The sequence below is a fragment of the Equus caballus genome, chromosome 5 (assembly GCF_041296265.1).
Source record: "Equus caballus isolate H_3958 breed thoroughbred chromosome 5, TB-T2T, whole genome shotgun sequence".
Lineage (NCBI taxonomy): Eukaryota > Metazoa > Chordata > Mammalia > Perissodactyla > Equidae > Equus > Equus caballus.
In genome coordinates this window covers 40,120,104-40,132,732 of record NC_091688.1, presented here as the reverse complement: position 1 = coordinate 40,132,732, position 12,629 = coordinate 40,120,104, and the positions used below count along the sequence as shown (strand labels likewise).

General features: G+C 54.1%; 1 protein-coding gene across 7 annotated transcripts in view; it reads right to left on the bottom strand.

The window, feature by feature from the left end:
* The window catches only part of ARHGEF11 (Rho guanine nucleotide exchange factor 11), a 99,117-nt gene that overhangs the window by 4,222 nt on the left and 82,266 nt on the right, over positions 1-12,629 (bottom strand). For all 7 annotated transcript variants that reach the window (XM_070268005.1, XM_023640955.2, XM_070268006.1 and 4 more), the window contains 16 exons: positions 12,356-12,482; positions 9,179-9,358; positions 9,041-9,088; positions 8,640-8,827; positions 8,176-8,322; positions 7,506-7,585; positions 7,242-7,367; positions 6,522-6,639; positions 5,461-5,639; positions 4,810-4,885; positions 4,449-4,616; positions 3,525-3,615; positions 2,637-2,762; positions 2,136-2,197; positions 951-1,169; positions 244-606 (listed from right to left, as the gene is read on the bottom strand). In XM_070268005.1, the coding sequence (XP_070124106.1) occupies positions 244-606; positions 951-1,169; positions 2,136-2,197; positions 2,637-2,762; positions 3,525-3,615; positions 4,449-4,616; positions 4,810-4,885; positions 5,461-5,639; positions 6,522-6,639; positions 7,242-7,367; positions 7,506-7,585; positions 8,176-8,322; positions 8,640-8,827; positions 9,041-9,088; positions 9,179-9,358; positions 12,356-12,482 (2,298 nt within the window). The remainder of the gene's footprint in view (positions 1-243; positions 607-950; positions 1,170-2,135; positions 2,198-2,636; positions 2,763-3,524; positions 3,616-4,448; positions 4,617-4,809; positions 4,886-5,460; positions 5,640-6,521; positions 6,640-7,241; positions 7,368-7,505; positions 7,586-8,175; positions 8,323-8,639; positions 8,828-9,040; positions 9,089-9,178; positions 9,359-12,355; positions 12,483-12,629) is intronic.

The following is a 12,629-nucleotide window of genomic DNA, read 5'->3' as shown; positions in this document are numbered from 1 at the left end:
AGATGACTGAGAATTTTCTTTAAGATCACACAAGTGACAGAAATAAGGTTTTGAACCTTGGCTGTCCGACTCCACAGCCTTTGCACAGTATCAACATGTCCCCTTCTGCCAGGACCCAGTGTGAGCCCTGCACACGTGGTTTCCGGAACAAAGGCGGGAAGGAAGGAGCCGTTTGGAAGACTCGCCCCTACCCTAGCAAAGCTGGGCATTTGTCTCCCCAGTGGACGCCCCAATTTATTTTACCTTTTCTCACAACTTTGTAACTTCCTGCTGCCTCTGTGCTTGAAGTTTCTTCCTCTGGATTCCTGTCCAGCTCGGGAGACTCCCAGATCCCAGAATTTCTGGTCCTTGGGGGTAAGTGTTCCAGAGAACAAAGAGCCACGTCCTCCTGTTCTGGCCGGCCCCCCTCTGGCCCTGGGAGCTGGGTGTTGTCCCCTTCACCCCCAGTGGGAGCTGGCCCTGGGGAGCCTGGGTCCCAGGGGTGAGAGGTGATGCTGATGACAGAAGGTGTAGGTGTCAGGTCGTCCTCGGGCTCCCTGGCAGCCTGAGGTTCCACGGAGTGACCTGGCAGCAGGCTCCACAAGATCAGGTGCCGCAGGTTCTCCACTGGAGGGGAAACAGGGTGATGGCTTCCCCAGCACAGGACTGCACACCACGCCAGGGCTGGGAGAGTGCAGAGGTGGCAGGAGGGTCGCTGCTCTCCTCCCCCACCCCTAACTTCGTGAAACTGCCTCCTCAGTCACGGAGTGGAGCTGGAGGGCTCCGGCCAACCAGCTGGGGGTGGGGGGGGCGGGCAGAAGGGGAGTGACAGTTGTCTCTCTGCATCTGTCCCTCCTCAAGCACAACCAGGGAGAGCCTTCGAGCAGGTGGAGCCTGGAGACATCTGCCAGTTCACACTGGCCACACTACTGGGGGACCAGGGCTGACGGCAGGGTGCATGGGGCACTCACCATCTTCTAGGGCTGCGTCAGCGAGTCCTTCCATGAACAGAGGGTCTGGGAGGGGCAGGAGGATGGGGTCCCTTGTCCTGCTGGCCCTGTTCTCTACATCCAGGGATGCAGCAGGGTGAGGCAGGGCACGCACCTCCTCTTCCTCTACACGGCCCGGCTGCTCGGGAGCCTCTAGCATGACCGGGTGCTTCCCTTTGACCCTCTGCTGGGGCCCAGTGCCTATTTTGAATGGGAAGACAGAGTAAGGCAGGGAAAGAGGGAGGGCACACGTGGGCTGATCCCATGCCCAACTTTGGATTCAGGGGGCTGGGAACATCGGCTGATTCATTCCACAGACGTTTAGTGAGCACTTGCTATGGCCAGGCAGTGTCCCAGACTCTTGGCATACAGCACCAATAAAACGGAGCTTAAATTCTAGTGAGGAGATTAACCTCCATGTGGGGCTTAAATCCTAGTGACGCACATGGAGAAATAATAAAGTTAGTTATTATCTGAATAAAGTAGAAGGTGAGAAGTATTATAGAAAAGAAGAAAAACTTGAGCAGGGTGTGTGGTACCAGGACAGCTGGTTACATATTAACCCGAGTGCTCCAAGAAGGTGTATCGATGCAGAGAGAACATTTGTACAAATACTTGAGGAGGTGTGGGAGTTCGGAGGAAAAGCATTCTAATCAGAGGGAAACAGCCAGGGAGCCCACCCAGGGAGATTTCTCTCTAAACCCAAGACATGAAGTTATTCACATAAAAAAACCTCAAGGAGAATTCTGTTCAGGACCCTCCCACCCCTGCCAATCCCATCCCGGTAATCGGGTCTGAAGCCCTTTGAGCTCCCAGTCCCTGCAGTCTCCGCGTGCATCTCGTTCCCCATTAGTAACCCGACTGGAAGAAGCAGGGCCCCTGGACCCTGCCCGACTGCCCCTCTTCCGCCATTGCTAGCTACCTGCCAGCAGAGAGCCAGGGTGGAGTCTCTTCAAGTGAGCTAGTCTCCGCTCGCTTAAGTCTGTTCTCCTTCTTCCAGACACTTTCTTCCTCACTCTGTTTCCTCTCTGTTCTTCTCAAACCTCCTACTTCTGGCCCTGATGGATCTCTCCCAGCACCCCACACCCACACCTGACCACCTCCCTACCTGTGCCTACAAAAAATGGACTGGGGTGGGCTCCCACAAAGGCTGTTGGGGGGACTCACCTCCAGGAAGCTCCTCAGGTTCTGGTTCCGCAGGGAACATTTCTGAGTCATCCAGCCCCGCCCTGAGGGAGAAACAGCCGAGGGGGAGGGAAGATCACCTGCGGGGACTCTGGCTCTCTGCCAGCCAGCAGGTGGTGATGTCACAAAATTCCACCCTGGCCTCCCAAGTTAGAATGGGCAACGAAGGAGTGGGGTCCAAGAAGAGAGGTGTTAGGCTTCAGCACCTGCCGTCTGGCTGGCAACCTGTGGGGGTGGGTGCTGGCCAAGCTCCTCCTGGTCCCAGTTCTACAGCCCCCACCCCACTTCAGGCACAGTCTCCATTACAGTCAGGATGGGGGCTGCGGGGGGATAGCAGACAGACAGAAGGCAGAGACGTGGAGGCATGTCCCTGCTAACATTTGTCTACTGAGGCTGTCCATCCCCAGGGGTGAAGGGCTTGGAAGCAGCAGAAAATGAGTGGCTTGGAGTGGGGATGGCGAGGCGGACTGGAGGGCTGAGCACCTGCTCGCGGTGGGGCTTGGGTGGGTTGGCTCCTGGGGGCCCGGGGGCGGGGGATGGATGGGCGTCGGGGCGGCTCCAGGGTGCCTGGTGGCGTGCCGCACGGCTTCTTCTAAGAGCTCCATCCATCTGTTGCTCGGCAGGAACAGAGAGTACTGGTGGTGAGAACAAGGCCAAGGCGCACAGCATCTCCCCCTGCTGACTCCACCACCCAGAGCTTCGAGGCCCTTCTCCATGTCCTGTCCCCACAATCCTCTGCCTGTTCCCACCTCCCCTCAGTCCTGACTGGCTGCTCTGTGGAGTTCTATTACTTGTAGCTACTGATTACTGAGCACCAACCCTCTGTTAGGCTCTGTGCTAAGCATTCTGCATCTGTTTACTCTCTCAAAATAACTCTCCAAGAAGTGGCAGGACCCACTGCTTATGGATGAAAACCCTGAGGCTGAGAAACTGTCTACCTCCACCTGTCTCCCTCTCTGTGCCACGCCACCTCTGGCTGGCTGCTGTCAGGGGATACGGGGTGGTTGGATGACCTCGGGGGGATGAGGGTCCTGGCGGCAAACATCTGAGAGGAATGCATGAATTTCATATGCTGGAAGGGGAAGGGGCAGAAGAACCCCAGCGGAAGGGCGTGGAGCCAGAGACAGGAAAGCAGCAGAAGGCGGGGGCCCTGTGGGGGACTCCTCCTCCCTGCCACAGGCCGGCTTACAGGGCAGGGAAGGTGTTCCTGACAGCCCCTCCACATCTGCCCCATCTCCCCCTTCCCTGCCCAGCCCCTGTCCTCTGACTGCTCTGGGGTCCAGCCCTGGCCTCACTGCCCACCATCCTCATACACACCACCCTGGTCCCAACGGGACGGCAGTTACGTGTGACCCCTCAATCAATTCTCACGTGTTCTTGTCTGATGATGTCAATGCCACCAGCTCATATATCTGGGGTGGGCCCAACTCGGAGGTACAGATGATGAAGAAGGCCCGTTTATCTGTGTGAGGAAAGGAAGGTAGAAGGGTCTATACTGGGGGTGGCAGAGGTGTGACAGCAGCCTGGGCCAGGACAACAGAGTGCAGACTCGAGGCCCTGACCCTCAACACAAATCAAGAATGCAGCATGAGACAGACCTCGGTCATCAGAACCACTTGGGACTCATTTACAAAAGGGACAGAGGCAATTCTGGAACCCCTAATGTTATCTCCATGGCCACCCCCATTACCTTCCTGGTCCCCTAACAGTGAGGGCTGATGTGTGTAAGGTGCTTAGGGTTTATAAAACTTTTTCCTATCCATCACCCCTTTTGATCTCTCCAAGAAGTAGGGCAGGTATCACCCCATGTTATAGAGGAAGAAAGCAAGCCCAGAGAATTTGGTTGCCTGGCTCGAGCTCAGAGCTCTTTCTTGTACACACTCCACTCCTCACTGAAATGTCCCTGTCCCCTGTACCGCTCTGAACCATGGGTGCTGCAGTCTTCTGCATCCGAGCTCTGCCCAAGTCACTGGTGAGCAGGAAGGTGTGTCCCGCTCCCCTCTGCCCAATCCCATGCTTCCCAATCCTGCTTGAGACGTCCTTAGCCCATCCTAGGTGCCCACATCCCATCCTGTCTGCTCCAGCTTCTCTATCTGCATCTTGATCCCTATCCTACCTGTCATCCTAGCCCATCTTGGACCACATCCTCCTGCTTAGATGGGTCAGGAGGAAAGAAACACAGGTGGACCGGTTAGCTCTCCAAGGCCCCAGATCAGCCCTGCATCACCCAGTGCTCGCTGGACACTAGTAACAGGGATCACGGCCCTGGGGCCCAGGCCAGTCTCCCCACGGCACCTGTGGCGACGGAGCGGATGAGCACGGCATTGAGCTTGAGCACGGGGCTGAAGGTCTGCTTGCTGTCTGAGGAGCCCACGGCTGTCTTGCTGTGGCACTTAAGCAGCAGCTTCTCGTCCTGTTTCTGCAGCAGCACTAGGAGGTCCTCCAGCAGCAGCACATGGAGGTCTGGAGGGGGGTGGTGGCGTTGAGGTGTTCCCTGTTGCCCACTCATCCCTCTTCAACACATGGGGCACCTCCCCAGCCACCTTACTACCCCGAAAGCACCAGGTTCCAGGGCTTATGATCCAGAGAGGGAAGAGCCCTGGGGCTGTCCAGCCCACCGTGGATTCTCTCTCGGCCCCAGTCCCCTGACACATACCCAAGGTCTTATCCTTGCTGATCCTCCAGGTCAGGGGCCCCTCGTGGATCATCTTTCTGGCTGTAAGATCCAGGCTCTGTTAAGGAGATACCATTCATTCATTCATTCAACAAGTATTCGAGAACCTACTATATGTGCGTCATTGTGCTAAGGTGCTGGGAATCAGTGTGAACAAGAAACAGTCCTTGTCCTTACCCTCTGGTGGGAGACGCAGACAAGTAACAAGGCACCTCTGAAGTCCTGTGCATGAGCTGTGCTGCTGGTACCCCAATGGCTCTGGCTTGGGTTTCTCATCCACCCCCTTTCACATGCCATCCACTTTCCTAAGGTCGCTCTCTGCTTCGCCTGCCCATCCCTCCAGCTTTATTCCTTCTCAAACGGTCTTCACCTTTCCCTCAGGCTCTGACTCCCATCCCCTGCTCTCCCAGGCTGAGTTCTAACATCGGGTCTTTGTTGGTGGGGCTGTCTATCTAGGGATGGGGTGACAATGCTAACAGGGTGTGTGTGTTCCATGTCCTGCCATGCCCTCCGACCACAGATACGCCCGTCTCCTAGCAAGATTCTCCAAGCCCTGACCAGAGTTCTGCTCCTAGGGGTGGCCAAGAAGTAGGTGTGTGGGGGGCTGACCACGCCACAGCCTCTGCCTGCTACCTTGAACTCTGCTGCCAGGGGGTTGCTGGCCCTCTCCAGGGAGGTGGTATCCAGGCGTTTCTGGTAGCCCTCTAAACGGTGCCGGTTCTCGGTCTGCTTCACCGCTTCATTCACATACTTGAGAATTTCCCGGCACTGATCCCGGGCCCGGCAGAGCTTCTCGTGCTCAGAGGTACCACCTGTGAAATGGGGTAGAGGAGGTGCTGAGGGCTCCCGCCTGAGAAATCTGTCCGAGTCCAACGTTACCTGGCTGCCTAAAGCCCTGAGGACCGGCCTCCCACAAACCAGCAGGGAGGGGTGTAGATACGCCACCCCTGCCTAACCTGAGGACCTCAAGTATAAGGTTAACTTTTATTGAGTGCCCTTGGGTTTCACACCACTGCTTTGAAGACACAGGCAGCTGGGAATTCCTGCCTAGACCACAGCCAGCTCTACAGATGTGGGGGGACAGGAACAGGGACAGTGGGGGACGGCAGTGACTGTGCCTCCAGGAAGCCTATTCAAATCAGGCTGAGGTTCCTCACACTTCTATACCCTGACGCCAACGTCCCTAATTTGAGGGTGGTGAAAGATGTTCAGGATCCCAGGGACAGTGACAACCTGGGCCCAGACCCCCTTATTCAGCCTGGTCCCCTATTCCTCTGGGGTTACCACATATAGTCTGTCTTTTGTGCACTGCACAGAGGTGTCCAGGGGGGAAGATGAACCAGGGCTAAAATCCAGCCATGGCCCCTGTTGTGGGACCATGATCATCAGAGGAGCCAAGGTGTCCTCCACGTGCCAACCTGTGTCCACTCAGAGGCTTTCCTCTGATTTGCCAAAGGCCCCACGTAGGCTAGAGGTGGCTCTTATCTCCTCCTGCTGTTGAGCACCTTCTATTTCCTAAGGCACATTTATAATCATTATCTTCTTTGAGACTAAGCATAACAAGAAAAGGATGAAGACCCTGAAGACCAGAGAGGCCAAGCTATTTGTTAAGGTCACAAAGCAAGTCAGTGCTAGAACTAGGGTCTGAAATGAGGGCTGTTGCCTCCTAGTCCTAGCCCCTCTCCAAGTCCTACCCTCCGTGTGCTTGATGATGTTCTCCAGCAGCAGTGGGTACTTGGTGAGCCGCTGCATCTCTGAGATGATGAGGTCTCTAAGCTGCAGCCTCCGGCACTGAGGGTGGCTCTCGGCCTCCTAGAAGGCAGGAGGCACACACAGAGGAAGACGTCAACCTGTGGTTGGGAGCTGGCTTATGGGTTCAGGACCCAGATGGGTGTGAAAAGGCAAAACAGATCCTAATCCCAGATGGGTCGTCCAGAAACAGTGGTGGCAGCTTCTTCCTTGAGTCTTTAGGGAAAGGCTGGTGGGGGCAAGGAGACCAACAGCCCAAGGAAGGGATATGGTCAAACAGGCTACACAGAGCACGTATTCGTCCCACATCATAGACAAGGAAGCTGAGATCCATCCAAGAGTACACAGGTGCTAGCAGGTGAGCCTGACTTCTGACTGCTAAGCCAGTGTTCTTTTCAACAAACAGTGGGCTCTGTCTTGGGAGTGGGTATGTGTCCGTGATTTTGGGGAGGTGGTGGTGTTGGGAGGGTGTGGATGGGTGCAGGTGCTGCCAGGTTATCTTCTCTGGTAGAGAAAAGCTGGGGACCTGGAGCTGGGGGCCAGAAGGAGGGGAGTTCAGGAGATCCCTGGTGAACATTTCTTTTCCTCCAGCCTTACTGAGATATGGTTGGTTTGGTTAACTGTTAGAGGCGATGAGGGAAGGCTGAGGGCGGCCAAGGACTCACCTGCATGAAGAGCTGGAAGCGGCTCTCCTTGCGCTGCTTGGTCTTGATCAGCTCCAGGGCTATGGACTGATAGGAGCAGAACTGAGCGGCCACTTGCTGGAGTTCCTCCCGGGCGGAGCCATCAAACTGAGAGGCAGAAGGGACACGGGCCCAGGCATCACAGCCCTGCCTGGGATGGTCCCTCCCCATCTCCTCCTCTGCCACATCCCCTAACCGTGGGTAATGAGACCTGTCTCCTCCAAGTGGGAGAAGTTGGCACCATACCCGAGCCAGCATGAGGTCACTGATTTCTTTGATGATGGGGCCTTCCTCCCGGAGCTTCCTCATGGCTTCACACCAGGAATCTGGGGCAGGGAGAGAAGAAATGGAAATGCCTGGGGTTGAGCTGCGCTGCCAGACCCTCTGTGACTGAGAGGAAAGGGGCCTGTGGCAGCAGTGCTGTGGGGAAGGGTCTGGAGACCATTTCACTTTTGGGGGAACTGGAGCTGGTTTCAGGTTGTACACCAAGTTCTTGCACCAAAGAGGCCTGGTGAGGGGCCGGCCCCGTGGCGGAGTGGTTAAGTTCGTGCGCTCTGCTTCGGTGGCCCAGGGTTTCGCCAGTTCGGATCCTGGGTATGGACATGGCACCGTTCATCAGGCCACGCTGAGGTGGCGTCTCACATGCCACAACTAGAGTGACCCACAACTAAAATATGCAACTATGTACTGGGGGGATTTGGGGAGGAAAAAGCAGGAAAAAAAAAAAAAGAAGATTGGCAACAGTTAGCTCAGGTGCCAATCTTTAAAAAAAGAAATTAAAAAAAAGAGGCCTAGCGAGGGTTATCTACTCAGGGAGGTCCTGGCACGTGGGCAAACCAGAAGAGAAACCTGAAGGCTAGCCAGAGAAGGAGTTTGGAGGGGGGAGGCCGGCAGATGGGGAGGACAGGCTCCTCACTGTGGATCTCTATGAGTTCAGGCAGGTTGGGAAAGAGCCGGGCCAGCTCCTCCCGAGGCATCAGATTCTCCTTCTTCATTCGCTGGTAGAAGATCAGGTCCAGGACCCGGAGTGTGCGCAGATGGGAAGCTTCTGTCACAAACAGCTCTGAGCGGGGGTTGTGACAAGGGGGGGCAGGGAGACAGAGAGAAATCAGATCAGCAAGTATCTAGTCACTACCCTGATCTCCAAACCACTTTACCTTTGGGGGAACCGAGTGCTGGTTTCAGATCGTACATCAACGTTTCTCCCAGCCCAGGGGCCGGAACACTGAGGTGGCCCTTATCAGGATGGCAACACAGACCTAGTCCTGTCCCCAGGGCCCCACCCTACTTACTCTTTACCACCCTTTGCATGTTAGGTGCTATGCACCTGTTCCCACATGAGTCACAGTGGAAGTGGGGGGAGTTGGAGCGCATTCTCACCGTTGATGACCTCCTGCCGGTCAATCTCCCTCTGGGTGAGCCCAGATACCACATCCTTGCCCACTGTATGCTGCCAGTTTTGGGCGTCCAGCTCTGGCTCCAGGTCAGACAGCTGGCCCAGATCATCCTCTAGGAGGTGGGGGAGGAGGGCATCTGTGCAGAATCCCAAGCTGGGGGACTCAATGCTCCTGGGGGAAAATGGGCAGCTCAGCCTTACTTGGAGGAAGACCTCACACACAGGGTTTGTCCCTCCCTCTCCTGCCCACCTTGCCTGCCCTGGGCCCGTGGGAAACCAGAGGGCCATGAAGAGAAGAGGAACACCCAACCAGCCACTCAGGGTTGGGAGGAGCAGCTGAATGGCTGGGACACAGACACTCAACAGAGAGGAGACCATTACTCACTTGCGGCCCATTTTGGGGGTGAAAGGAGGGGTTGGGTTCTCAAGAGACCTGTGGAGAGAATGTCACCTTTCAGCAACCCTCTGCCCCTGTCCCTGCCCCCAAGATATCAGTGGGCTGAGCCACCTGAGCCCTGGCCACCTGGTAGAGAGGCTGGAGGCAGAGGACGAGGCTGACTGGTGGAGGCGGGCGGCCTCTGCAGCAGCATCCATGTCAACGTCACTGCGAGAGCGGGGCACGTTCTCCGCCTTCCGAGACCGCTTCATCTCCTCCCGGCCCTTCAGGCTCTCAGAGCGGCCCAGGCGAATCTCTGAGCGTGAGCTGGTGGGGGAAAGGGCAAGAGACTTTGGGATCTTATGTCCTGGCCAATCTTTATCTGCGGCCCTATCTCAAGGGTGCCTCAATGTTGCAGGTTCTCTACCTGACCCCTAAAGAGCCCAAACACCTGGGCGGCAGACACTTCTCAGCAACAAACCACTTTTGCTGCTCAATAAACTCCTCCCTCCCCAGCCTGGCTTGACGGACAGAGCCTTTCATCTTCCTCATAACAGATCAGGAAGGGATCCTAGCAGGAAGGTGAAATCTGGGGCTAACAATCAGACTCATGGTGTGTCCAGGTGCCAAAGACCCCAAGCCCCCATCAGGAAAGCTCTAGACGACGATCTGCATCAGGGACCTCAAGGTGCCCCCTCTGCGGCCCTGGGGCCATCTCACTGCCAGTCCACCTTGCCCTCTGCTTTGAAACAGGTCAGCTGCTTGAGCTGTATCCCTCCTTTTACAAGATCTTCTCAGAGGGAAGTACAGAGACTATCTTCACACACTCATTCTAGCATTCTCCACACTATCAGAAAATTCTGTCTGCTGTTGGATTCCCACCCTTTACTTGTGACGTGATTTCTTCCATTCTCATCTTGATAACATCCTTCCTAAGCCTCCATTTCCCTTCTTGAGAGCAGACCAGCTTGGGAGGGTGCTTACTGACAGGTTGGAGCCTGTTGCCTGGCCTGCCATGCTTGGCTTCTGAGCGTCCCCAGGGCTTGATGAGATGCTGACGACCAGCTGGTGCTCTTCTTGAGTCCTGCAGTGCATCAGCCCCGAGACAGCTGGCATCTCTGACCCCTAGCTGCCCCAGGATGGTGCCTCTCCCCATGGCCCTGCTGGGCTGGTTCTTTGCTGACATTATTACTAATCTATATCCTGCTCTGCCTCCAGGACCACAGAAGACCTGGAGATGTCTGGAGAGCTCTTAATAGCACAGCAGGGTGCTGCAGCGAAGGCGCCAAATGGCATGGTCTCCATTCATCAAGTTTCTCCGGACACCAGAGGATCCAAATAGAGCTCCCTGTGTGGGGTCCAAGGGTTTGTCTGCATGGTCAGAAACCATACTGCCAGCTGATGCCCACTGAACTCACCCCCTGGAGTCTGTTACAACAATTCCAACCCAAACTAACTCAAAACTCTTTTCACCAGTGCCCTTACTGGGTCATTTTAGCACACAACAAACCTCGTCCAGTGGGGTTACTGGGGCTACAACGCTAAGCACCGTCCTTCAGGCACCCAGAAGTAAGCATCGCTCCCACCAGGAAGTGAGACACATCACCTACCTCTGGCCAACAATTCCCAGAGTACTGCCTCCTAGAACTGGGGGCTTCTTATACCTGTTAAGTATCTATGATGACCTCTGACCCTCTGTGCTGCTTACACCATTTCTTCTAAGATTGCCAGTGAACTTACAATCATCAAATCCAGAGGCTTTTGCTGAGAGCAGATTCAGGATAAATGTCTTAGGGCAAATTTACCTGGCAACTTCAAGAATACAAGTTTGCAAATGGGCTGAAATATTTTCTCAAAATGTTGATATTATATCTTTTTTTTTTTTTGAGGAAGATTAGCCCTGAGCTAACATCTGCTGCCAATCCTCCTCTTTTTGCTGAGGAAGACTGGCCTTGAGCTAACATCTGTGCCCATCTTCCTCTACTTTATACGTGGGACGCCTACCACAGCATGGCTTGCCAAGTGGTGTCATGTCTGCAACCGGGATCTGAACTGGCAAACCCTGGGCTGCCGAAGCAGAACATGTGAACTTAACCGCTGCGCCACCGGGCCGGCCTCTGATATTATATCTTATAATCATATATTTGATACATCTATAAGATCATGCCTACCACAGCAATCCCATAATTTGTATGTTCAATTTAGCCGGTAATATTAGAACTCAACCTCTCACCCCAGTACAAATCTATTATTTATCTTTCTTCAATCTTTGTTAATTTTCACTATGTCAAAATCTTTTAATAAGTATTAAGCTTATAAAGGCTTACTATAAACAGAAAGGAGCAACCCAGCAAACGAGCGGAATGTCTGACTTATGGTTTGCTAATGAGTTATTTCAGAGGTAAAATGGTTTGACTATCCAGGCTGCTACATATTGACTTGCCTTTAGTCCACCTGTAGTGCCTGCCCTTAGTCCAGCTCAGTGGCTCAGATATGAATCTATATAAGAATTATTTTCATATATACAAGACGACATTTACTATACCTCAAGGGTTTCTTATGGAATTTGCAATGGTATTTCCAACTATACGCAATTTTCACTTTAAGTGCTGGTGGCAGAATTTTCAACATGACTTGATTGTTGTCATGCCACAGTCAAGACAAAGTCCAAGAGTGTGTTTCAATATCAGAGAAGGGTTCTCATTAGAACCTGACCAAAGATGGAGAATGAGACATGCCACAGCCTCAACTCCCTATTTTCCTCTTAAAAAGGGAAGAGCAGTTTGTTTTGAAGTGATGAACTTTGAATCTCTCTGCTGAGGCAGACATCTGATGTCCAAGTTACATCGTCCGTCTTTAAAACCCCGGCAGAACCTTGTCTCTTGTTCTCTTCTTCATGGGTGGCACAGACCATATTTGGCCTGACTTCCTTATTTCCCAGGCCTTCCCTTTGCCCCCCTCTAGGCTTCTCTATCCTTGGCATGTAGGGTTTCCTGATTAGCTGCTTTATAATGTAATCTAGCTCTTTCTTGGGATGGAGGATGCTAAGTAGCCAAGGGCTGAATCCAAAGGAAATTGTAAAAGCATGCGGTTACTGGGCTGGAGGGTTAGGGGCGCTGCTCTCCCCTCCAGTGGCCTAATCACTGACACATGTCTTCTTCTGAAGACACCAGGCGGGAAGGTTGGGGAAGGGGGTGAGTGTACTAGAGTGGGAGCCTTATGGGCTAATAAAGGGATAAAGTAGCTGGAACTAAACCCTATTTCCAAACCCAGGCTCTACTCCACTCAGTGGGCAGCTGGCCAGCCCCAACCAGCCACTGCTACCTGTCGCTCTCCAGCAGGTCCTCGGGAAAGCTTCCTGTTGAGAGTCGCTGCGTCCCAGGTTCTGGGGCATCATACTGCTGGTTGTTCTCGAAGTGCTGAATGATGTTCCTCACGTTGCCTGGTTTGACTGGAAGCAGAAAGATAATGAAGGACACTCTGCTTTCTGTTCAGGGACAATTTCTCAGGGCCCTCGCTCCCCTCTAGCCCAGAAGACAGAGTAATGAGCAAGCATGGATGAGAACAGCGTGGGGCTGAGAATCAGGAGACACGGTTC